Raw genomic sequence first — 26,088 nt, forward strand, 5'->3', positions numbered from 1 at the left:
GTGTTCTCAGCTTCCTGGGGGCTTTTGCCTGGTTGGGTAAGTTAAGTTGAATCCCTATATTCTTCCCTTCCCAGAACTTGGAATGGTTTCAGGTTACTCCATGAGGGAACAGGCCCACTGGTCCTTGTAACTTATAGGATAAAGGGAGATTGGGATTAAACAAATGATGGCCCAGAAAGTGTAGGCCTGGTGCTGCCTGACTGCTCTTCTGCCATTTGCTCTGTACTCCTATCTCCCCTGTGCACACATACACAGGCACGTGCATATGTGTGCATGCACGCCTCTGAATATCTCTCCTAATTCCTTATCATTCATGTCCTCATCCTCTCCCTGGTCTAAACAGGTGAGTGCACAAACCTGCTGTCACCATGACAACCATTCACCAGCAGATGGTACAGGAGCATGTGTCCATGGAGTTCTCCAGCTCCACCACCCACCTGCAGACCTTCTCCCAAACAACCAAGATCGTGGGAGGCAAGTGGAATGGATGTGGCAGGGGAGGAGGGTTGGGGAAAGGGCCTCCTTTCTTCCTCTACAGCCCCCAACCTGCGTAGCCTTGGTCTTTGCCACAGAATACCAACAGCAAATCCCTCCCAACCTTGTACTTCCAATATGGGGCTTGATTGCACTTCACCCAGATTGATGTTTACTCACAGATCGCATTTCTAGGAAAACAGATTGGGAAAAACCAATCACATGGTGTTTGTGAAGGACTGATAAACTCTTAATTGCTTAAAGTGTTTGGAACCAGAGGCACCTGGACTGCATGATTTCAAGCAAGCTGAAAGTAGGACCGTTTACCTCATCTACTATGAGTAATGTTGACCCTGCTTCACTTAAGAAATGGGTGACTTGGCCACCAGTAAAGACAGAATGAACATGTAAACAAATGACATAAGCTCCCAGGCTTTTACTTCTTGGAGGCCAAAGTTAGAGGAGGGCAAATCCCAGGGAGAGCTGAGAAAGGGTCTCAGAACAGAGTATACTGTTTTAGTCATGTCTCTAGTGGAAAGTTATTAAAAGATGGATAGGAGCCAGGATTTTGAATATCCATTTTACAATCATTGCCTCTCCCTTCAACATCCCAGAAGAACAGAATTCCTCAGAGTCCTCTGTATACAAGGCCACCAGATTAACACTACACCAGCAACTTCTGGCCAGAGAGTCCGAGCAAATGGCACAGCTGAGACTCAGGGTCTACAGTCTAGACCAGACGTTGTGAATTCAAGTGATTATACCAGTGATTCTTAGCCTCATTGCTTAGCTGCGTATTGGAGTCAGCTCAGTGTAGAAGCAGGGTGGGGTGGAAAATGACAATATCTTAGTCTAACCCCAGACCATTAAAGCATCAAGTTTTTATTATCTTTGAAGTATTTGTGCAGAGGAGTTGCCAGTTAACAAAGCAGTGTATGAATATAATGCATCTTGACCAATGTCACCCTTCTTCATTCTCAGCTCCCAGCCCTTCCCTAGCTTTTGTAGGATATACACTGAATTCTTTACTGTATCTTCTCCTCTTTAAATCTGGAATTTTTAAGCTCCCCTGGGATTCCAAGGTGCAGCCAGATTTAAAAAACACTGAGCAGAGAGCTCAGACAGGAAATATGAATGCAGGGTAAGCGTGGAGACCCTGTCTAAAGGTGCAGCCCACAGCTCATTTCCACTTTCCATTCAACACTGGAAAACAAGTCCAGTGTTGAAAACACAATTGAAACTTTGATATAAAATCTTTCTCTGTCAGATGTAAGCCTACTCTTTTGTGTATGCATTGTGTAAGTCAAATAAAAGACACCTGCAGAAAAAGGAAGGATAACCCCTCTGTACAACACCTTAATTGTAACAATAAAAGTATATTTAAAATATATAATTAAAAGTAAATAAATAAAATATATAATTTTACAAAAACAGGAAAAAAGGCATCTGCAGACAAAAATACGATCACCTGCTTCACTGGAGTGCTGTGCTGATTAGAAAAAACAATCTATGATGTGTGCCTAGCCCAGTTTGTGATACAAGGCCAGTGTTCCATGAATCAGAGTAATTGTTAGTCATTAATAACTCAACAGCCAAGAAGATTCTCTTTAGTTTATACTTCAAAAAAGTGGGTTTTGTTTTTCAAATATAAAATTATATTAGCACATGGATATGCCCTTAGGGGCTGGGGTACAGCTTACTGGTAAAGTATTTACTAAGGCCTTAGGTTTGATTCCCCAGCACACACACACACACACACACACACACACACACACACACACACACACACACACACACACACACAAAGAAATTTCCATTTATAGCTCCACTGGAGTGGGAATGTGTCCTTTCCAAAGAATCACGACTTCCAAAGCCAAGGAATGCTGGGCCTCCAGAATGGCATGGAGAAAGTCTAGAACAGAGCTCAGCTGACCCATCTATATGCTGGAGGGTACTAAGACTTCCAGGAAAGAAAACCCAAGAGACAGAGAAAATCTCAAAAGGGAAGTAACCTTTTGAGTTTATAATAGGACTGGGTTGTGTCCCTTCCTGAAGGGACTTCAACTCTTCAGGTCCTTTCAAGGATTCATTGTCTCTCGGGGCTCCAGCATTCCTTAAGTAAGGATGCGTCACCCTCCATTCACCAGGCTGCGCAGCCATCTGGGGCCCATTCTGACCTCTCACTCGACCCACAGAGGAAGTAGTAACAAGGAAGTCCCCGAGCACGGTGGAGTTCTTCAGCTTGGTGACTTGACGTTCCAACATCCCTGCAGGCAAGAATGTTCCTGAGTTCATGGAGAAATCTTACCTGATCACCTCGCCAGAGAGTGTGTCCTTCTCTCCCTGGGATTCTTGTGTTTCTGATTCTTCCATTCCCACCCTGATGTCCCCCAATACACAGATACAAACTGAAGGTCCCACCCCTGCCTGGGTCCAGGTGCAAATCCCTGGGAGGACACAGGGAGTGGGCAGAGCGTCCAGCCTGCAGGCTAAGGGACGAACATGTATTCCTTGGCCACCACAGGGGATAAAGCTGTGTTCCAAGCCCAAATTCAAGGAAACCCCAAACCCAATGTCTCCTGGAAGAGGGAGAGTGGCCTCCCCGTCAGGAGTCGCCCAAGATAGACTACGACAGCATTAACAAGGAACACGTGCTGAAGGTATGGCCTGATCCCCAGGTCCAGCTGCCTCGCCAGGTGGGAGGCCCAGGGGTGGACTGTCCAGCACTTTCTTGGATTAGAGCGCCTCCATGGCTACCCAAAACAAAACAAAGGCAGACAATAAAGAGATTGTCATGGCCTTGGCATTGCAACAGAATAGGAGGAGGCTAGCTCAGAGACCCCATGTTGCCAGAACCAACTGATGACCAAAGTTATCTGTTGCCCAAGCCTGGAGAAGGCACTGGGAAGCCAAATGGAAGCCAAGGGTGGGAGGGTTTGGGGGGTCCAGAAGGTGAGAACTAAAGAAGAAAATGCTAGAAAGAGGTGGGGCCTTAGTGAGGAGCGACTTAGCCTTGGAGTAGTATCCAGACATAGGCAGGGACTAGACTGATCAGAGTACCCCGAAGAGTCTTGCCAAGGGAGAGTAGGAGAGTATATTTAGGGTACTAGGCCTTCCAGAAGAGTCCTGCCAAGGGCTGATTGTCCTTACAGGTAACCATCTTTTGAGCTACGTCCTGAGAGCTGCTACCTAACTGTAACTTGGTTTCAGGTTCTTTGAGAAAAGGGAGGACAGGTCACTGGAAGGCTCAGTCCTAGCACTACTCTTGTCCGTATCATTCCTCGGGTCCTGCCCCCACTTCTCAGTGAGAAAGACAAAGGTTGCCCTTCTCCCCCAAGGACAGAAGTTGGTTCTCTCCCAGAGTCCCATCCCTGACCCTCTTGGCTATGCACAAGCTGTCCTAGAGTCTCCCTGCAAGCGACCTCTAACACAAGCTCCGGCATTCTGAGAGCAATGGCTTCCTAGAGCCCACTCAGCTCTGATCCTCACACAGAGAGGCATGAAGTCGATCTCATTCACCCATTTCCTCTGGCACTCATCCCAGTGCCTGGTACAAAGGAGTATATTGTTTAAATCACAAAATGCCAAAGACTGCAGATAAGTGTTACAACTCAGAAAATGCTCAACCTCTAGTAGTTCATAGCCAAGAGGGAGAGTCTCATCATAAAGCAGACTATGTTATTGTTATTGGGATCTGTAGGCAAACATGCATACTTACACTGGCTGCTACCTGGCACTTCCCATCACAGACTACCCAGCCTTCCACACATATATCCAACACTTAGTTCTGCTCTTTTTACCCACCTCATAGAACGTCTTGTGTAGTTCCCACCCCTTCCCCCACTAATGGTCTGATCCTGATCCAGCTGGAACCACTGACCTCAGATGACTCTGACTACTACAAGTGCACTGTAAGTAATGACTATGCAGGTGTCATCTATCCTGTGTCCTTGCTGGTGACAGAGGTTAAGCCAGCCCCCTCGTCCCGACCTGGTTCTTAGGAACCAGATTTCCTATATCTAACTATGGTCTTCTGTCTTCAGGTCAAGAAAAACTAGATCTCAAGAAAATGTTAAAGAAGAGGTGAGCTTAGAGGTCCCACGCTCAGGGTTCTGTCTCCCACCCGAAGCTAGAATCTCTCACAGGTTCTACAACAGAGACCCCAGCTCCAAGAATCCATAGAGAAGGGAAGGGTGTCTAAGGTCAGGGAAGAACTGAATACAAGCTTGGTCTTCTCCTACCCCGCCTCTCCCCTCCCCCAGAGCTCTTCCCACTCCTAAGAAGAAGCAGAAAGTAACAGATGAGAAAGAGATGCTAGAGATTTTGTCCAAGGTGCTCAAGAAGGACTTTGAAAAGGTCTGCAGAGATCATGGTTTCACTGATTGACTTCTGGGGGCTGCTGAAGAACCTCAAAGGAATGAAGAAAAACGTGGAAGCAGGCCTCTGCTCTTCAGGGAGCAGAGGCCTGCAGGCTGGGAGCTAGGCTTCACTGTGTGCATCCCCAGACTTGCACACATATACTCAGAGGCATTCAGTCTGCTGCAAGAGCAGGAAGAGACCTTGTCACCCTCTGTCTCCTCTTTTCACTACTACCTAATATTCTTACATAGACTTACTAATATTCTTACATAGAGGAGTCAGGCAGACCTGAGTTCAAATCCCAGTTTCACTGTTTTTAATTATGTAAACGGGAGTATCTATAAGTTTCAGTTTAAACTTATAGTTTAAACTTAAAGTTTAAACTTATACTTCTCTCATTTGTTTTCCCATTGTTATTTATTCATTCATTCAACCAAGTCAAGTGAATTGATAATACAGTTACATCATCTATGCAGTGGGTTCAGATATGCAGTCACTGTTTTTTGAATAATGGTTCCTTTATCATCTTCTTGTTCTAAATCTTCCAGGTGATCCATATAAATAAACCTAGTACTTTCTTGCAGTCATCTACAGGTGTTGACAAGGATTGTGAACACAGCCTGAGCAGGCTCCAGATACTACTAACGCTTGTAATTTTGTGTTGAACCCTTAACACTTGTGAAAATAATCTCTCATGGCACCTGGATTCTGAAACCCCTGGAAGACAGAGGGAAAGACTGATACCACAGTAGTTTTTGACTGTATCATGGAGCTGAAGGACCCCAATGTCAAAATGCTATGGATCAAGGTACAGAAACACCTAGTCCAGACTCACTCTGGCAATGTCATGTCTTCCCTGACCCTCTCATCATCCAGAAGCCAGGGTCTCTCTCCCACCCATCAAGAAGATGGTCAAAAGAGGCTGAAAATTGGTCTTCATTGATTTTTGTTTTGTTTTGGGCAGTACTGGGCTTGAATTCAGGGATTTTTTTCAAGTACTCTACCACTTGAGCTATACCTCCAGCCCTTTTTTGCTTTTAGTTACCTTTCAGGCAGGGTCTTATGTTTTTTCCTGGGCTGGACTCAGATGCAATTCTCCTAGCTATGGTCTCCATCTTAGTTGGAACTTTAGGCACATGCCACTAGGCCTGGCTTATTGAATGAGATGGAGTCTTGCTACCTTTGGCCCAGGCTTGCCTCAAACCATGAGTTTCCTGATCTCCACCTTCCAAGCAGCTGGAATTACAAGCATGAAATGCCACACTCAGCCTGGGTTTTATTTTTTAGTTGTTTCCTCTTTCTGTGCCTCAAACTATGCACCTTTAAACTGAAAAGCCAGATCAAATAGTTCCAGAACTCACTAAAGATCTGTGCCTTTATGAAAGGGCATCTTTTGAATTCACACATATTGAAAGTCTGGGTCTTGTGGGGAGACAGAGATTCGGATTCCCACCAAGCTGGATATGAAGCTAGTAACAGTGTAGGGGCTGTGGATAATGTTTTGAGAGAAGGATAAACATCCTTCAGCTTAGCCTTGCTTTGAGGCACCGGGAGCTCTAGATGTCTCCTCCTACTTTCCTCATCAGTTTACCTACTTGCTCCATGAGACAGGATACTGAGCCACTGAGGATCCAGTACTCCATTGGCAAGTACAATGTGAAGCAGGTGGGCACCAAGTACATGCTGGTGATTACCAATGTCAATATGAATGATGACAGCACCTACAGCCTGGCCATGAGTGACAAATAGATGAGTGCACAGCTCACAGTATTGGGTATGAAAGGGGCCATGGAAGAACAGAGGAACATCAGGGTACAGGAATGGCCAGGGAGGATCCCACAGAAATAAATATTGGAGAGAGAAGACTGTGGGGCTATGCACAAAAGGACGACCTGGGTATAGAAGTTAATTAAATGGAAGAAGACTGGGAGATAAGTGTCATTGAATAGAGTAGCATAGCGGTCTACGGGGACAGACTCTAGCTAGACTACTGGGGTTCAAACCGCAGCTTCTGTCAATTATGAACTATTGAGTTTAGGGTAAGTTGTTTAACTTCCTTGCTTCAATTTCCCCTGTCTATAAAATGGGAAATCACAATAAAAAAAATCTCCCTAGATAAGAATTGGATGAATTAATAAGTGCAAATTGGCAAGAATAACGGCTATCATGTATCTAAACTAAATAACTGGGTTTTTTTAAATCGCTGTTAACATTACTGAAGGGGAGACTGTGAATGGGAACTCCCGAGAAGAAGAGTTCACAAGTGGAAGGAAAGAAAGAATGCTTTCCCCCAACTGTGGTCTATAGGAAGTCATGGACCCCAGGATCTTTATGCCCCTTCACTATCCACCTCCCCTCTTTGCCGCAGATGAGCCACTGAAGTGCTTAGGAGGGATGAAGCCAGTGAGGGTGACAGAGTGCCAGACAGCTGTGTTTGAAGTCTACCTCTCCAACTCTATGTGGAGGTTCAATGGGCAGGAGCTGAAGAGGGGTGACAAGAATGAAATCTCAGTGTCTGAAGATGGTCCGACTCATATGCTTAAGATTAAAGATGCCAGACTCAGCAACATTGGTAAGTGCTCTGCTCAGGCAGGAGACCTGGAGCAAAAGGCTCAGTTCACTATTACTGACCAGTGAGTAATTAGGTAGGTGTCTGAGGGGCAGGTTTCATGCCACAACAACCTTCATATGGTTATCCACTCATCCATCCATCCATTTCCTCTTTGCAAAGCCCTGTGATGGGTACTAGAAGGTGCTCCTCTAAAACTCTTACTCTAGTAGTAAAGGAAGACATGAAAATGAAATTTTAGTAAGAGTTCTTGCCAGGCACTGATGGCTTACAATTGTAATCCTAGCTATTCAGGACAGTCCGTGAGACTCTTAACTCCAATTAATCACCAGAAAACCAGAAATGGAACTGTGACTCAGAGTGGAAGAGTGATAGCCTTGAACAATAAAACCTCAAGGACAGAGCCTAGGCCCTGAGTTCAAGTCCCACAACTGACAAAAACAAACAAAAAAATCAAGAGTTCTTAAGCCATGAATAAAAACACACTAGTCTTATCATCAACTGGGAGGACATGGCACAAGAAATTATTAGACTTTGAGGCTCTAGTATCATATATTACTACAAGACTATGTTATTCTTGACTACTTTCTCTCCAATATTTTAAATAGTTTGGAGATTTGTATGGATGGTGGATATACCAATCAACAATGTCACCCACACACAAATCACTACTGGAATCTATCACATGCAGTCATTATTGCTGTGATGGAGGAGAGAGACATAGAAACTATGGGATCCCAAGGATGGGGTACCACTAGATGTCAACTATGATATGATGAGGTGAGGCTTAGCTTTACCAAGAACTAAACCACTTCAGCGTTCCAGAAGGGGGAAGAGAAGAGACATCAGCAGAGGTAATAGCATATACAAAAATCTGGATACCATACCAACAAGGCAAGTATGACTTCAGAAATATTAACTGTAGTGCTATAAACATTGTCCTGTTTAACATGTAAGGAAACCAAGGTTCAGGTGCATGCATTGTGTAAAGTCAACTAGCAAGTCAAAGACAGAACTAGGACTGTCCTTACTGTGTACTTCAAATGAATTCAGTGTCTCAAGTTCTAGTGTTTTCTTTGGTCAAAAAGAAGAATAGGTGGGTTGGGAATGTGGCTTAGTGGTAGAGTGCTTGCCTAGCATGCATGATGCCCTGAATTCAATTCCTCAGTACCACATAAACAGAAAAAGCCAGAAGTGGCTCTGTGGCTCAAATAGTAGAGTGCTAGGCTTGAGCAAAAGAAGCTCAGGGACAGTGCCCCGGCCCTGAGTTCAAGCCCCAGGACTGGCAAAAAAATAAGACTAGGGATCCATGGAAATGTAAGAAGAGAGTATACAGGTTTGAGAGCAGATTGAAGTGCTTGTCTGTCTGGCTACAAGCATTCCTATCAGATTTCTGAGCAACCTCAAACGCAACCTCAAAAATGCACATGTCAAAGGAGCCATGCATGCCTCAAGTGTGAGCTGACCTCCAAGTATGTGACATTGCAGTGGAAGAAAGATGGAAAGTTGCTGACATGTGGCTCTAAGTACAGCATGAATCATGAGGGCAAACAAGCAGAGCTGGTCATTGAGGATGCACAGCTCAGGGATGGCGGCGAATACACTGTGGTAGCCATGAAGGACGGGGACCCTACTGAATACTGCAGCAGTGCCATTCTCACTATGGAAAGTGCGAGCCCACACTGTTGATCCAAATGAGCCACTCTGATTGACACTAGCATTCCTTACATTGGACACTGATATACATCTCTCCTGGCTCCAACCTTCCACCAAAATATAACCAACTTACATCTTCCCAAAATGACCATTCATATCTTCCCAAATCCTAACCATCCCTAATCTCCCATATCCTGAACATCTAAACCTCTTAGACTTTGATCATCCTCACCATCCAATCAATATTCTATTTCAGTTTCCCTGACTTGTCTTTTACTTCTAGATTCTGAGCATCCCTTGCAGCCCCAACCATCCCAAACCACTTGGTCTTGACTATCCCCTACTCCTTAATCATAATTATTTTCCACTGACCCTGACCACCCTCAGCTCCAGTGACTCTGGGTATCATACAGACCAGCATAGCAACAACTAAACATCCCAGTTCTACAAAGAACCAAACTGCATTCCCTACTATCTAGTCCCCTTTATCATCAGGATATCCTAAGTCCCAGATGACCATCCTCCACTCGTCAACTCCATGTTAACCATCTCCCAGTATTCTTGGTAGCATATCCCAAGCCACAAGCCTTTCCCCAACACTTACCTCCTACTTGCTCCAGTCCTCCCACTGACCATCTGAAAATCATCTACTGATCATTGCCAAACCACTTGTTTACCCCACAATCCCACTACCTACCCTTCTGCCCCAACACCCAGACCCAATCCCGGCCTCTCTTTCTCCCTGGAGTGTTGTCCAATGTGCACGCAGCCACTGGGAGCCCCACTGAGTATGTGTAGTGCTTAATGATGAGAAGGTGGAGGGTATGTGGCTGACAGATGTAGCAAGAAGGTCTGAGGCAGGGGCCAGGAGCGGGAAGGAGAAGTTCAGGCTGGCCCACACTTGCACTCACATCTGCCCCTTGTCTGCAGATCACAGACTTGCCAGGCATTCAGATCATGAAGCAGGTGTGGTGCTCAAGCTCATCTTCCCCAGTATGGGCCCAGAACATGAAGGCAAGTAGACATTCCAGGCCAAGGATGCAGAGAGTGAAGCCTCAGTATTCATTGCAAGTACTGTCCACTCAAGGTAGACAAAGCTCAGTGAAACCTTCTCATGGCCTCTCTCTTCCTCAAGGGCTCCTCTTACCCCTAGTAGGCAAGGCTTTTTTGATGGCATCCCCTGCAGATCCTCTCAGCATCGACCCATCAATCCTGAGGCACTAGTTACACACCCTGTGACCCTGTAGGTGGGTCACACAGCTTACATCAAGATGACCTTCCAGGCAAGGACACTGCCCAAAGTGACATGGTACAAGTATGGCATGGAGGTGACAGAGGAGGAGGAGCACATGTCCATGGAGTGTGGAGAAGACTAGTCATTGCTCACCTTCTCAAACTGCATTGAAGACAGTGGCCTGATCATGCTCAAACTCAAGACTGACCATGGCACAGCCATCGCTACACTGCATCTCAATGTGCTGGGTGACAGCAAGGCAGGGCAGAGTTGAGGATACCCAGCACCCAGCACTCAGGTAGCAGGTGGAAAGGAGGCCTCAGACAGAGCTAGAGTTTCTGGGAACAGGATTGAAGTGCCGGCTTCACAACCAGAAGTCCACTAATTTCCTCAGTGACCTGGGTCAAATGAACCCCTATAAACCTGTTTTCCAATTGGAACAAGGTGGGTTTTTCCCCCTACTCATTTCCAATGATTTGCAAGTGCATACCCAAGTAGACCTTCCAATATATCACTTAAGTGTTATTATTAGCTAGATGATAAGGACATTGTTGGAGATATGGAAATGAGATGAAAAAGACTTGAGATTTAGGAGAAGAGGTAAAATTGTATGCTGAAGTATGTGGGAAATAATATGAAATGGAGTAGGAAATGAGAGGGTTTAGGATTAAAAATAATATGAAATCTGGATTAGGGGGTCAGAATGGAATCTAGAAGTGGTCAGAATATGAAGAGGAGGAACTAGCCCTCCTAGTGAACTTAATATATTCATCACACACACACACACACACACACACACACACACACAGAAGCACCACCACCTCCTCCACCTGCATTTTCACTATGCTGTGGATGTTAAGGATTTTTAATTGAGTTTAACAGCATGAATGAACATCTCCTCCATTTTTTCCATGTTGGGGACATAGAAATGAAGTTCCTAGCAGTCTCTCAGCCCAAAAGGGATAAATCTGGAAGATGAATAATTATAACATAGGGTTGACTATGACACCAGAAAGCAATGGTGTTCCAGAAGTTCAGAAGATGACAACAATTTGTCTAGAAGAGGACAATGACCCAGCTAAAGCAGGGTCCCAACCTGTTCCTAGGCAGGCAGGAGCATCAGAGGAAAAAGGATCAAAGTTTCTGGGCAAGTCTTTGAAGGAGGGGTAATGGACACAGGAAAGGAAAGCTCAGAATACAGTTCTGCCCAATCTGGCCAGATCTCTGGTGAGTGGGCCAAGGCCTTCTAATCCTTTGTCTCATTGTAAAGTTATTCTCTGTCTATAGCCTCCCCAGGGCCGAGTAGAATTCCTGGAGCTCATGGGTAATGTGTACACATGAAATGGAAAGCCCCAAAGGACAATGGAGGACGTTCTGTGACACAGTTACAGTGGAACAAAGGGCAGTTGGCAAGAAGTGCTGGGTTAAGATTGGAGAGTGGATGGCAAGTCGCCAACTTCTCCATCAACAAAGTGGAATAGGGGAAAGCCTACCAGTTCCATATCCTGGCAGGCAATTCAGGTGTGAGTGACCCACTGGAGACTGATGAAGTGTTTGTGGGAAATCCTATAGGTCAGTAAGGCTGCCTATTGCTCACAGGGAAGAACAGAGGGGTCAGAACAGAGGCTTTTAGCCAGTGATGAACACTGCAAGGAATTCCATAGGTTCTTCTCAAACTGTCTCATGAAATAAATGGTGTAGAGGAAGAACAGAAAACCATGTGTATGCAGGAATTCCAACTTTTTCCAATCAGATCACATATAAAACACACCCTCATAGGCACACCCAGAAGTGCACAATTCCAGAAACTAACTCCCCTTCTTTCTCCATTCCAGTAATCACCCTGGAATCTAAGAGAGCATGGTGTTACTTTAAGGATAATAACCTTGAAACCATTCTCCTGTGTTCCAAAGAAAACCCCTGACAATATCAGCATTTTAATTATGATTGTTAATTAATTACTTGCTACAACCCTCCCAACTGATTTCTGCACCTCAGTGTGTCAAGATAGTAAATTGAGAGCTGTGGTGTGGGGGATGGGTGTCACACCAGTTGAAGGTTTAAATCAGTAATCTTCCTTACTCTTGCCTACACATTAGAATCATCCTGGGGTCTTTAATAAATGTTGATGCCTGCCCACTAAACCAAGTCAATTGAACTGGAATATTTAGGAATAGAATCCAGATACTAGTTTGGGGGGTTTTGTGGTAGGGTTTTGTTTTGTTTGTTAGTTGCTACTCCTGGGGCTTGCACTCAGGGCCTGGGCACTGTCCCTGAGCTTCTTTTGCTCAAGGCTAGCACTCTACCACTTGAGCCAGAGTGACACTTAAGGCCTTTTCTGTTTATGTGGTACTGAAGAATCGAACCCAGGGCTTCATGCATGCCAGTCAAGCACTCTACCACTAAACCACCTTCCCGGCCCCCCAGATACTAATTTTTAATGATGAGTTTTTTTACTCCCCACTTAATGTTTATCTGCAAAAAGTTTTAAAAAATCATTAACTTTTCTTTAGGTGTGAGCAGAGGTCAACATGAGGTGAGGCACTGTTTTCATTCCCCTCCCCCAACCTTTGCCCTCTTTATGTCCTCCCTAGAACCTCCTAGTCTTGCTTCCTAGCTTTAAGTAACTGATGTGACCAAAGAAACTGACCATGGCATGGAATGCCCCTAACCAGGATGGGGGATCTCCAGTGCTTGGCTATATTCTAAAATGCAGAAAGGCAGTAACTTTACGGGTACCATTTAACAAGGACCTCATCCAAGGTAAGATCCTAGGGATAGAGGCCCAGGAAGTCTTGCTGAGTGGGTCCATTGCTGCTCAGAACACACTCTATCCCCTCCAAACTCTTTTGGTTTTTTTAACAACATGGGGGGGGGGGGCTCTTCTTCCATAATTTACACCCCTTGGGCACCTTTATCTCATCTTTCTGTCTCAGGTTCCAAGTATACTGTGGATGGTCTCCTGGAAGACACAGAGTAAGAATTCCTAGTTATAACTGTGAATAAGGCAGGCCCTGGACACTCCAGTATGCCATCCAACTCAGTGATAGCCAAAGATCCTATTAGTGAGTACAAGGCCGCCAGGCTCCAGCACATAGTAGAATTAGCCTTTTCAAAGTTGAGAGAGAAATTCTTTGCTTGGAAAGTCTGACAGGAAGGATCAGTCTCCACTCCCTGGAAACAACCAACCTCATAAAAAGACAGGATTTCCACACAAGAGAAAGCTTGTGAACAAAGATAGAGCATCAGGAATGGTGAAGGGGAAGGATAGAAAAAGTTTGTACGGTTTCAAGTATTTCTGGTTAGGTGAGGTAGTAGAGGCCTGTTGAAGATTGAATGGGACTGTTGAGTAATTAGTTGAGAAAGTCTTGAATTTAAGAAATGAGGTGGAGGGGCTGGGAAGATGGCTCAGTGGTAGAGTGCTGGCCTTGCATGCCTGAGGCCCTGGGTTCGATTCCTCAGCACCACATAAGCAAAATGAAAAAAGCCAGAAGTGGCGCTGTGGCTCAAATGGTAGAGCGCAAGCCTTGAGCTGAAGAGCTGAGGGACAGCACCCAGGCCCAGAGTTCAGGCCCCACAACCGGATCCCAAAAAAAAAAAAAAGAAAGAAAGAAATGAGGTGGAGGTGCTACCTATAAAGAGATGTGGTGAAATGGCTTGGCTAAAGGGTAGGATTTTGAACATAAGAGGTCTGAATAAGTAGGTGGCCTTGAATTTGGAGTATTTAAGAATGAATTGGTAAGTCAGTAATCAAATTTGGAGGTTGCTGAGTATGCAAGGTTGGGTATTGAGGATATTACCTATGGGAATTGGAGGTGGTAGTGAAAGTGAGGGTTCAAAGTATGAAGTGTACTCAAGAGACTGAAATCTAAAAGACTGTAATTCAAGGCCAACCCTGGGCAGAAAAAATTTGCTAAACTCCATCTCCAAAATAACTACCAGAGCTGAGAATGTGGCTTAGTGGTAAAGTGCTTGCCTTACATGCATAAGTCCTGGGTTCGATTCCTCAGAACCACATAAACAGAAAAGGCTGGAAGTAGTGCTGTGGCTTAAGTGGTAGAGTGCTAGCCTTGAGAAAAAGCCCAGGGATAGAGTTCAAGCCCCAAAACTGGCAAAAATTAAAAAAAAATAAAAAATTAAAAAAACTGGCAAATGCAGGGTTAGAGGCATAGCTCTAGTAGTAGAGCACCAATCTAGCAAGTGTGAGGCCCTGTGTTCAAACCCTAGTAATGAAAAATAATGAAAGAAATGAAGAAAGGATGGAAGGAAGGAAGGAAGGAAGGAAGGAAGGAAGGAAGGAAGGAAGGAAGGAAGGAAGGGAGGGAGGGAGGGAGGAAGGAAGGAAAAGAGGGGGAAGGGAGGGAAGGAGGGAGGGCAATGTCAGGAGAGAGAGAGAGAGAGAATCAAGTTTGAGAAATGGACATGAGGTGAGTGAATGAATTCAGACATTGTTGACTGAATGTCTGTGCTATCCCAGAACCCCCAGGCCTGGTGTAGGGCCTGCATGTGTCTGATACCTCTATCTTAAGCCTCTCACTGGGATGGTGGGAGCCTACAGGTGACCTACCCTCTGGCTACATCTTTGAGATGTGTGCTGAAGACAGCAAGAAATGGTCCAAGTGCACAAGGATCCCCATCTCAAGCACCTGCTACACAGTAGGTAGCCTCTACAAGCAGCAGAAATACTTCTGCATCAGGGCTGGGGTCGGGGAACCTGAGGAGTTAGAGGAAAGAGTCCATGCCATACCACCACCAGGTGAGGATACACTGGGGACTCATCTAACAGGGAAAAAATGGGTAATGCTATGCTCAAGAAAAAGTCAAATTTCTTGTGAGAGAGCTAGGAGAAGAAACCTCAAGGACACCATTGATTTAAAAAAAAAAACATTGTTGTGTGCCTACAGTATCCTCGGTGTGCCAAAGGAAGTGTTGGGCATACAAAAACACTTAAGACATAGGACTAGTCTTCTAAGATCTTCTATACTAGTAGAGAAAGACAGAAGAGAAAACAAACATTTCGATGTATAGCTTGCAGTGGAGCTGAAAAAGGGAAGTTGGGGAAGGTGGTAGAGGGGAAGCTTAAAGCTGAGTCTGCTTAAAAGAGAATTCCATGCCCTTACCTCATTGTCTCCCTTCTCAGCCGCTCCCAAACTTGACCAAAGTGCCCGGCTGAAGAGTCACCTGGTGGTGCGTGCAGGAACAGCCCTCTGCATCCATGCAGCCTTCTCTGTGAGTTATTCCTGACCTTGGCCCCCACGGACCCTCTGTATAACAAAGATGGCTGTTATAACCATCAGAATCTCTGTATTGGACTGTCCTTTGCCAGATTCCTGGCACTACAACCAACAGCAGACTCCTTGAAAATAGGAAAGTGCCTTCTCTTCAGATATCATCTGAATGATCTCTGGTGTCCTCTGCTGTCACTATGCCAGGGCTCACCACCACTTGACATGACCCGGCAGAAAGATGGCATCACCACCAAGGGTGGGGAGACAATCACCAAAGGCAAGAACTAATCGCAGTTCCTCATCATTTGGTACTACTGTACCAAGTGCTCTGACTCAGGAGGGTATCGAACCCTGCTGCAGAATGCGTTTAGACAGGCACACTATGACATCCACATGCATGTGACAGGTACAGCCAATGAGCAGTGCCCTCCAGACGTTTCCTAGGACTTCCTCCAAAATGCAGTTCTCCACTGCTTAGTAACCTAAGCACAACTTCCCAGTATAGTGTCTAAGGTTAAAGAAACCACCTTACCACCTCAAGGCCAGGCTTTATCAGCCTTCGTAAAGAGGGAAGAAGGAAAAGGATTGGTTTTTGTTTGTTTTCTCTTTCTCAAAGGCTTGAAGCCCAGAAAACATTGAACTAGAACTGAGTCCTCGAAACAGCTTCTTACCTGGTTCAATTCTTATCTGGTGAGCACAGAGAAAATGATGCAAAAGTTCACCCCATTTTTGAAAAAAAAAGTTCTAAATCCCCAAGAAAAAGAATGAACTTTTAGGGCTGGGAATGTGACTGCATTCATGAAGCCCTGGGTTCAATTCCTTAGTACCACATTCACAGAAGAAAAAAAAAACAGAAGTGGAGCTGTGGCTCCACAAGGTAGAGTGCTAGCCTTGAGCAAAAGAAGCTCAGGGACAGAGACCAGGCCCTGAGCTCAAGCCCCAGGACTGGCAAAAAGAAGACATTATTCTTATGAGTGATCCCTGTTAGTCTTCATTTTTCAAATGAGGAACATGAGTCTCACATACATCTTGCCCAAGAGTCACAGAACTACTGCATGGCCAAGTGATATTTCAGAAACAGAGCTTTCTGATTCCAGCACTTCTGCTATCTGAGATTCAAAGAAGAGTAATATCCCCGTTTAATCAGGCTGTGGCTGTGGTTAGGGATACAATACATCCTCCCCAAGGGTCACTGACAGATCTTCTAAATGTCCTAAATTTCCCCCAGCCTCCTACAGACTTGAAGCTCTATGAGGAAGTCCCTAATACAGTGACCCTGACCTGGAACCACAGCTCTGATATGGAGGAGGAGGAGGAGGATACCCATTATGTCATTCGAAGTGGGATGCAAGCAGCCCCACCTGGTTCACAGCAGCAAGAGCATGTCTTTAACAAGTACACGGTAACAGGGCTGATCCCTGGAAGGAAGTACTACTTCAGAGTGGTGGCTCACAATGAAATTGGTGACAGTGACTGGCTGGACTCCAAAAATACCTGGCTCATCAATAAGGACCAGAGTGAGTAGTAAACTTAAGGTTTGGGTTATGTCTGGGATATCCCTGATAGAGGAGATGATGGGAGTCACAGAAGGGAACAAAAGAGTTGAGCTAAACTCAGGGAACCCTCAAGACAGAAGTTTTAACATCTGAGACACTTGGAATGTAGATGTTGGGAAAGCTTAGCAAAAACAGTATCTTAAGCCAGCACCGGTGGCTCATATCTATACCTATAATCCTAGCTATACAGGAGGCTGAGATCTGAGGGTCACAGTCTCACAGTCTGTGAGACTCATATCTCCAATAAACCATCAGAAGTGGCTCTGTGGCTCGGTGGCAGAGCACTAGCCTTGAGCAACAAAGCTAAAAGACAGTACCCAGGCCAAGTTCAAGCTTATCCCAGCCACCCTTGAGCAGAAAATGCTAATGAAGATGAAGACTGCTAAGCCCTGAGTCCAGGCCCCAGTATTGGCACACATACACACAAAATCTTAGGGGTAATACTTAACATGGAGGGAGAAAACCTTAGGGGCTGAGATGACATAGGGACCAGGAAGAATTACAGAGTACACCTGCGTCTGCTCTGAAGGGAGGTGAAAATGGGGGTGAGGGCTGGGACTCTGGCCAGCAAGCCAATATGAGGTCTGAGAATCCTGGAGAGAATGGGTTGAGGATAGAGATATTATAAGAAAATGAAGGGCTAAATGTATACTCTGGAAGCTGAACTGGCACAGGAAGTCTGGAGAAGTTAAAGGCCAGGGTAAACAGCTGTAAAGGTCTGCGAAGTTAGTACTGGACAGACACCTAGGCTCCTAGGCTCTGGAAAGTGTAAACACCTGTGAAGCCAGCTTAGACTGCAGTGGACCCCCAGAGTGGTATGGACATTCAGAAGAGTCGGAAGAAATCCTGGGGAAGCATATAATGTTAGAGCCTCCAGCATCACTAGCTCTTAAGAATCTGGTCCAAGTCTTTGGCATTCTAAAGACTGGGTCTCCTAGGTGCCACGCATGGGTGGCAGGTGAGGGCCTTTGGGGACACTCACATCCTGCATTATCCCACTTGGCAGTTGAGGACCTGAGTACCACACAGAAGCTCTACCAGCATAAAGACTGGTGCCATGTACTCTGCTTCTTGACACCACACAAGCCACACACAGCGCTCCATGGCCAGGACTGCACCATGATTTGTTCCTTCCTTGGGAACCCATGGGCCACTGTGACCCTGTACAAAGGTGATGTCAACATCACAGCTAACTCCAAATTCTGGTACAACACTACCAGCAGTGTGTGTACCCTTGTCATACCTACCTGGCGAGTACAGCATACTAGTGGAGAATGAGCTGGACAAGGATCCCAGAAGCCGCACACTGTCTATGGTGAGGGAGCCACCAGGGCTGGCATGGGGGCCACGTGGGAGAGGCAACAGAGGCACAAAATAAGAGTCTTGTGGGCCATCAGTCAACTCTCTTCATTTACTGGCACCATTCCTTTCTTGTTTCAAACCCAGGACATGGCACTTATTAGGCAAGTGCTTTGCCACTGAGCTACATATCCCAGCCCATGGCACCATTCTGAAATTTGCCATCAAGTGGTGCAAATATTCTTACCTCTCTTCTATCCTCTCAGTCATGTCATGTTCCTGGCCGCTAAGATGTGGACGTGTCTGACCCCTTTGATAATCTGTGATTTGCAACCTTTGGTGGACCTAGATCACTTTTTAAAGATACTGTTTACTATTCAGTATGCTGAGATCTGAAGATTGAGGTTCAAAGCCACTCCAAGCAGCAAAGTCTATGAAATATTTATCTCTACTCAACCACCAAAAAGTTGGAAGTGGAACTCTAAATTGGTTGGGAGCTAGTCTTGAGTAAAAAAGTTCAGGAACAGAATTGAGACTCTGAGTTCAAGCCCCAGGACTGGCACACAAAAAAATACTGCTCATCAAGCCTAAACCAGACTCATCCATCACAAATGAAAAATACTGGCCTAGGACAAGAGCAGGCGGAAGGTACAAATGGAGAAGACCAAAGGGGATCCTTTCTCTTGCATATTTGTTCACATATGTGACTGCAGCAGGAGCTATTTTATTCTTTCCCACACAGGTTACTGTCTTCATAACTGTCTTCACAATTAGCCATAAACCTCTAAATGCAAAGCTGATCTGCCTTGCTCTCTTTTATTTAACTTCCCTCCTAGATTTCTTCTGATCCTCATGATAAAATCCCAACAAGCCTCCCTCATTCTCTGTTCCTCTCTCTCTCATCACACTCTAGTGGTGTTGCTCCCACTGCTTTAGTCTCTATGGCTACAGGCCATTTTAGAACCAATTACAGGTGCCTTCTTATGGAGTAAGGACAATATCCTATTGCTCTATCTCTCAAGTGTTCCACTAAGTGTCTGGTACTGAGATGATGACACCACCAGAGTAGCTGCTGATCTGTGTAATAGAACTAGGCCAGGAGGCACTGGAGGAGCTTTCCAGCTTTCATTCCACAGACAGATCTTTGACTACTTAATTCTGGTTGGACCCTAAAGCATCGACCCAGGGCCCTGAAAGCACCAATAACCGTCCATGTGATCATACCTCTATGTCTGCCTTTTTACCTACCAAGATTGTGAGGTTTAAGTGAAATCCTATATGGACATGCCTGCCCCAATGCCTGATAAATAAGTACTGAATAAATAGCAATTCTTAGCCCCACACACAGTCAACCCAGATTGAGGGCCCCAAGGCCATTTCAGTTCCTGTGTGATAACTAAAACAATTTGGAGTTTTCCTAGCCCCCAGCAGCAAAAGTAACACTAAATGAACATTTACTTTGATGTTTCAGACATTATTGCTAGCATCAATCATGGAAAATCTGCAAAAGAAATCAAAGCACCTTATGTGAGTTCCAGCCCAGGCATCAGATGTTGTGATATATGGCTTCTATGTCCTCGGCATGGGCCCCTATAGTTCAGGGTGCCTGCTGGTGTGTGTTAATGAAAACATTCTAGGAATAGGGCAATAAATTCACCAAGTTCACCCTTTTCTTTTTCTGTTTAAAATGGGCATCATGTGGACAAACATGTATAGGACCCACCCACAAGAGAGGGACTTCATGAGTTAAAGCATAATGTATCCATCCCTTCCTCTCAAGAGCATGGGGGGCAAGTCTTACTGACTTGATCTTTCCCCCTATCCTGCTCCCTCCTTTTCTTCACATAGTAGGCCTTATGTTCAGCATTCTGGAGTTTGAAAGGATGAGGGTTTTGTCCTTATAGGGCCCAGGGAGTTCACTATCCGAAATAAAAGGGATTTGGCACCTAGCTTATGATTTCATATATATTTTTCAGTGGATTCCTTAAAAGAAAAAAATGCTGGACCTGAAATAATAGGTCTTGGCTGGACACTGCTGGCTCACACCTGTAACCCTAGCTACTCAGGAGGCTGAAATCTAAGGATCGTGGTCCAAAGCCAGCCTGAGGAAAGAAAAGTCTGTGAGACTTTTATCTCCATTTAACCACCAAAAAGCAGAAGTAGAGGTGTGGCTCAAGTGGTAGAGTGCTAGCCTTAATCTAAGAAAGCTAAAGGACAGCCTCCAGGAACTGAATTCAAACACTAGGACCAGTACACACACACACAAAAGGTATTTAAGACTTTCAATCCTCTCCTCCTTTTGCTACACCCCTTAAGGGATCTCTGTAAGACTCTAGTTTGGGACTAGGGATATAGCTCTGTGGCAGAATACATTCTCAGCATGTGAAAGGTATTGGTTTTGATCCCTAGCATAGCAAAAGAAAAAAAGTTTGAAAAAATCATTGAACAGACATGAAACTTGAATCTACTATAGCACAACCCCAAAAATGTATAGCAACTCTACCAATGGTATATTCCCCACCACTCAAGACTTCCCTTTCTACAAGTGGTATTTGCCTGTAAACTGACAATGTCCCCCTAGTGTGAGCAGGTTTCGTGTCTAGTATATGAGTTGGCCAAACTAATCACATTGCTCCTAGCTGCTCAACTAAACAAAGGTCTAAGGAAGAGACACTTGGAAGGAAGTCTGCAATATTTTGGAGCAGGCAGCAGATTAGATGTAAAGATGGGAGGAGGTAGGCAGCAGAAGGTAGCTAAAGGTCCCAAAATTATTGGGCGCTCATGCATAAGGGAGTGTATCAAGGACAAATATGGACAGGGGCAAAGTATACCCATCCCCCATCCTGCTGAAGTGCCTTATACTCACATGTGACTAGGGAAGTGAGACCCACTTAATCCAGCATAGTGTCACCACAGCCAGGGAACCAGGCTGGCGCCAAGCTTCTCTGGCCAAAACTGTGACCCAAGCTGTGAGGACAACTAGGTTCCCTGGCACCATGCCTCTATCCCCTGTCCAGGACAGGCACGTGCCACACAGACAGACAAAGTAGGGAAGCCAATAGCCCTTGGTTTTTATTTTATTTCTTTTTCACATGGGAAGTCGAGGATGGAGTTGTCCATCCTTACTCCCCTTGCATTGCATGTGACTTGGGGCTTAAGAGTCCAGAGTGTCACTGGAACCCCCTCTTGCTCCCAGTGCATATGATACAGGGAGGAAAACATTGTTGGTGCATTGTGGGGAGGGGTCCTAGCTCTCTGAGCCAGGCTCAACACCCCTCAGCAACTCCCTGAGACCCTCTTTCTCTTGATTCTTTTATAGACAGCAGGACAAAGACATATGACAGAGAAAGACATAGACAAATTAGGCAAGATCACATATCACTCACCTCCACACATGCTCACACACACATACACTTACACACTCACACACATCACCATCATCATCATCATCATCATCATCATCATCATCATCATCATCATCATTCTGGCCCCTTCCTTTGGCATGGTTCACCTAACCCTGAGGACAGGATCTAAAGGTGGTTGTATGGGGCCTGAACTCCGGGCCAACCAGTGCGGGAGACCGGGCCAACTTTAATCCTTGGTACTCGCAACCTCCCAGACTAAGGAAGTTACTCCTATTGCCTAGCCTAGATAGATACTCCTTCACCTTCCCACTTAAGAATTGAGATTGTTCAAGTAACAAGAAAAGGGAGCCTCCACCCTCTTCCAGTCTTCCCAATTCCTAGTTGGAAAAGGGCTTCAAGCCCCACCTCTGCATCATCTCAGCAGATTTGTTCCCTCTTTCCCTCAACTTTGTGTAGAACAGAATGGGTTAGAGTAGAATAGCCCAGCATGGCCAGTGGTCCTAGGCATAGAGATGGAGTGACTCTTCAACCTAGCAGATAAATGGAGGGGTCAAGAACTGAGCACCATCACCCTCCAGTGGGGCTTTGACAGTCCTGATGGAGTACAGGTGGGACAATGTCTACTCCAACAAGGAGCATGAGGCTGCCTCTTGGGCTCTCAGCATTGTCCTGAACCATTGGCTTTGCCAGGGTGATCCTTCTGCTTTCCCCCTCAAACTTGTCAATTCCCCCAGAGGTACCTGCTGTCCCAGGCTGGGACTGATCACTGAACCACCCTGATCTAGCTCCTTCAGGTTCCCAGGGTCTGGACCCCAGCCCCAGGAAAGAGGTGAGCAGACCCTGGGTCCTCAATTGGCCTTTCTCAGTCTGTAGTCTTCCACTGGCTCTCGGCTCTCCACAGCTGAAAGGGCGATGAGCATCTGAGCAGCATAGTAGGTGGACATGATGAGTGCCCGAGAGTAGGGCACCGGAAAGCAGAACTTGTTGAGAGCGATGGTCATATCTGAGATGATAAACAGCAGTGCACCACCGCCAGCTGCTAGCTCAGTCCAGCGCCAAGCTGCTCCGACTAGCTGCAGCCCTGCAATAGCTCGCCAACCCATGAAGCTGATAAGGGCCACATAGACCCCCACCAGATAGGTGAAGGCACCTGAGAGCCCTGGGTAAAGGAGGGCATAACACAGGCCTGACAGCACTCCCATCACCAGACCTGTCCGGAGAGCCAGTGGTCGCATGCCAAAGGCTGAGGCATAGAACATGTGGGTCACAGCAAACATCAGCAGACCTGAAAATAAGAGAAGAAAAAGGATGCTGAAGGCACCTTTGGTGATTAATGAGTACTAGGGATGGAGGGAAAGGGATTAGGGATAACCCAGCAGTTTGCTTTGGGAGTCATAGGGATGAGAAGATCCTTAAAAGGTAAAGATGGTTCTCTCACACACACTCCCATAAGAACTCTAAAACTGATCAACAGATCCCCTTCAAGGTCATTCTCCAACAAAACCCCACAGTCCCTGGCCTCAGGAACCCTGAAATGCCCTGTTTAATATTTCCCTCTTCCTCTTTGCTCCAGCCCAGGACCCTCTTTTAACCTCTTTTAACCCAAGCAGCTTCTATGATCACTGACCGTGCACAAAGTAGCCCTGGTCCTGCCAGATGAGGAAGGCATCACCTACAGCAGAGAAGACAAGTCCTACAAAGATTCGGGTGGCACTTGGATGAGCCAGCAGGAATCCAAAGCCATGGGCCAGAAGGAAGAGCCAGAGGCAGAAGATGGGCAGGCATTTTATGAGGGCGCTGACCCAGGATGGGCTGGATGAGGGCAGCCACAGCACAAAATACACGCAGGTGGCCTTGAAGAAGGGTACCAGTTTGGGTCCCTCACTCTTCACCTGGAAAACACAGGACAAACGCAACATTCAGAGCTCAGAAACCCATAGTTCTGAGCCAGGACCCTTCCCCCTTCCCCTCTCCTAACACCACTTTCCACACTATCCTAAGAAGGCCCAAACTATCCTTTCCCAACCAACCAACAGTGTGAATAAACTCATTGCCCGGGGGGCTCAAGCTTTAGGAGGAAAGGCTCCACTGTTGTTCTTACTCGGGTCTACTCTAGCTAGGCCAGAATGGTTGCTCACTAGGTAGCTAATAGTAGTCCTTTGGTTAATATCCCCTTCAGCAGCCCAATGCTTTTCCCTTCTAAACCCTGTCCCCAGGAGCTGATTCTCCATCCTAGAGCTGCTTTAGCCCCATTATTCCCTGCCTCCAGCAAACTGGAGTGAAGTCATTGAGAAGCCACAGAGACACCTGACTGTCCAACTCATGATCCTTGGGCAATGAGACCAGGACATAGGCTTAGGGCCTTGGCAACACTAGGTAGTGCCAGGAATGTTGGAGAGTTGGCAACAACACTACCTCCAACCCACAAGCTCTCCTTCTTGACCAGCCTGCTCCTTAGCCTCCAAGCTACTTGTCTTAGGCATCAAGAACAAGGAGTGGTGCTAAGGATGGATAGCAAAATAGACCCAGGATTGGGAGTAAGAAAACTGTTTTGAAACAATAGAGATTTCAGGCCCTTGGATGAGTGCGTGTCAGTCAGACTTGTTTCCCAGAGAACAAGAGCGACTTGAAGCACACCAGAAAGAGGCAGGAAGGGGGGTGGGGAGGGCTTCTTGTCCCAGCTTCTGATCTGGAGCCAGCAGACAGGCTGGGAGGAGATGGGGAACTGAGAGGGGGAAGTTGGAGCAGCTGACTTGGTCTCAGCCAGATTAGGGGGGAGGGCAGCTAAAGAAAGGTTGTACTCAAGGCCGCTGCATGCATGGTCCAAGCTGGGGGAGGGGACTGCTGCAGATGTTCTGAGTCTGTGATCCCCTGAAGCTCTTCCTTGGACTACTAGTTCTCAGGTTCTGAGGATAATTTGGAGCAGATGGGGTTCACTGTAAATCCGCACTGAGCCCAAAATGCTCGTGTCTCTTCCTGGGTAAGCTATCCAGAGCAGGGGTCTGAAGACACATGTAACTCCTAGCCTACCAGGTACCTAGAGAGAGTGGAGTGGGGAAGAGGCAGAATTTCAGGGTCCAAGCCTAGTCTTGTCCTGCCAGAGGGGACAGTCTGGAGCAGAAATGATTTTTGCTTTCCTTGAGAAGTCCTCTATCAAGGCTGGTCAGGGTGGGGGCATGTCCAAGGGAGAAGACGGAAGAGGATGCTGAGCCTCACATGTCCATTTGCTAGGCTTCAGAAGCATAGACAAGTCCTCTCCCTCCTCTTCCCAGTCTCCTATTTTCTAGGAGAAGCCGAGAAAGTGGGGAGACCCTGAGAGTCATATTGAGAACCCAGCAACAGAAAAAGGATAGGAAGACGACAAAGGCAGGAGTTGGAAAGTCTGAAAAGGAGCAGGATCCATCCTCGCCTCACACCTTATCCCAACTGCTGGGACTCAGGGGCGACCCCGCCTACGTCTCTGACCTGTTCCTAAGTTGAGGAAGAGGAGGAAACCAACTTGGGACAGGATTCCCAGGAGGTCCCCGTCAGCCTGCCCGCCCCCCCGCACCGCGCCCCCGCCCGCTCCCACGCCTCCCCGCGGGCCGCTTACGCAGCACCCCGCGCCCCGCGCCAGCCTCGCTCTCCGGGCCACGACCCCGCCGACCCGCGCCTGTGCGCTCATCAACAAAGTCACGCTTCCGAGTCACGTGCCCGGTGTTTTCCTCCCTCGGGCTGGCGGACGGGGGGCGCGCGGAGGAGGGCGCCGCGGGTGGGGATCGTGACAACCCCCGCCTCCCGCCCGGGGACGCTGGGCTCCTCCTGGGCCCCCGGCAGGTTGGCCTGCTGCGGCCAGTCACTCAGACCGGTGGGCTTCGGCCGCTGACTCGCTCGCTCGCTCGCTCACTCACCACCGTGACCGGGGACACCATGGCGGCGGCGGCGGCGGCGGCTGCGACGACGGCTGGCACCGGGCTCCGGGCTGCAGCGGCCGGGACGCACCCACAGCCAGCTAAGCAAACGACCGTGGAACAAAGCCGAGGATGAAGGACAATATACCTCCCGCGCGCCGAGGACTGGGGGTTCTGTCCGTAAGCCCTGTGACGTCATCTCAGCCTCCACCAATGAGCGGGCCTGAATCTTTGGTGGGCGGGGCCCGCCTGCCGGCGCCGGCTGCACTCTCAGGGTTTCTGCCCCGAAAAATGAGGTTTCCCGGCTGGCCGGAGGCAGGACCCAGAGGCCACGCCTGCCCTGGGGGCGGGGCCAGTGCATCCCGGAACGTGACCGTGACCCCTAGTGCCTGAGTGAGGAGCAAACTATGCTCAAAGACAAACACATCTCTGCCCAGGGCACGCATTCAGAAACATTT

General features: G+C 46.9%; 3 protein-coding genes across 3 annotated transcripts in view; 2 read left to right on the plus strand and 1 right to left on the minus strand.

Moving 5' to 3' along the window:
• Ptpn5 (protein tyrosine phosphatase non-receptor type 5) overlaps positions 1-423 on the plus strand; it is a 65,047-nt gene extending 64,624 nt beyond the window's left edge. The window contains exon 15 of the mRNA XM_042691512.1: positions 344-423. Coding sequence (XP_042547446.1) covers positions 344-347 — 4 coding nt within the window. The 3' untranslated portion in view covers positions 348-423. The remainder of the gene's footprint in view (positions 1-343) is intronic.
• Positions 369-19,906, plus strand: Igsf22 (immunoglobulin superfamily member 22). The gene is given in 38 exon segments (XM_042691754.1): positions 369-474; positions 2,670-2,801; positions 2,999-3,079; positions 3,082-3,134; positions 4,341-4,467; positions 4,518-4,557; positions 4,737-4,854; positions 4,856-4,913; positions 5,528-5,558; positions 5,560-5,641; positions 6,445-6,607; positions 7,202-7,466; positions 8,780-8,822; positions 8,825-9,071; positions 9,807-9,845; positions 9,848-9,898; positions 9,981-10,019; positions 10,022-10,129; positions 10,245-10,268; positions 10,271-10,540; positions 10,616-10,626; positions 11,580-11,616; positions 11,619-11,678; positions 11,681-11,729; positions 11,731-11,864; positions 12,887-12,935; positions 12,937-13,055; positions 13,229-13,357; positions 14,770-15,048; positions 15,433-15,521; positions 15,725-15,926; positions 16,720-16,854; positions 16,857-16,897; positions 16,899-17,037; positions 18,083-18,323; positions 18,325-18,384; positions 18,725-18,743; positions 19,847-19,906. Coding segments are annotated over 38 exon segments (3,930 nt in total).
• A 1,523-nt stretch (positions 19,907-21,429) lies between these two features.
• Positions 21,430-25,765, minus strand: Tmem86a (transmembrane protein 86A). Its single transcript, XM_042691514.1, has 3 exons — positions 25,631-25,765; positions 23,368-23,632; positions 21,430-23,025 (listed from the first exon to the last, which is right to left on the minus strand). Exons 1-3 carry the CDS (start codon positions 25,649-25,651, stop codon positions 22,589-22,591), a joined length of 723 nt encoding a protein of 240 aa, XP_042547448.1. The 5' UTR covers positions 25,652-25,765; the 3' UTR covers positions 21,430-22,588.
• Between the last annotated feature and the right edge of the window lie 323 nt (positions 25,766-26,088).

The sequence above is a fragment of the Dipodomys spectabilis genome, unplaced genomic scaffold, assembly GCF_019054845.1.
Source record: "Dipodomys spectabilis isolate Male_0828 unplaced genomic scaffold, ASM1905484v1 ptg000145l, whole genome shotgun sequence".
Classification (NCBI taxonomy): domain Eukaryota; kingdom Metazoa; phylum Chordata; class Mammalia; order Rodentia; family Heteromyidae; genus Dipodomys; species Dipodomys spectabilis.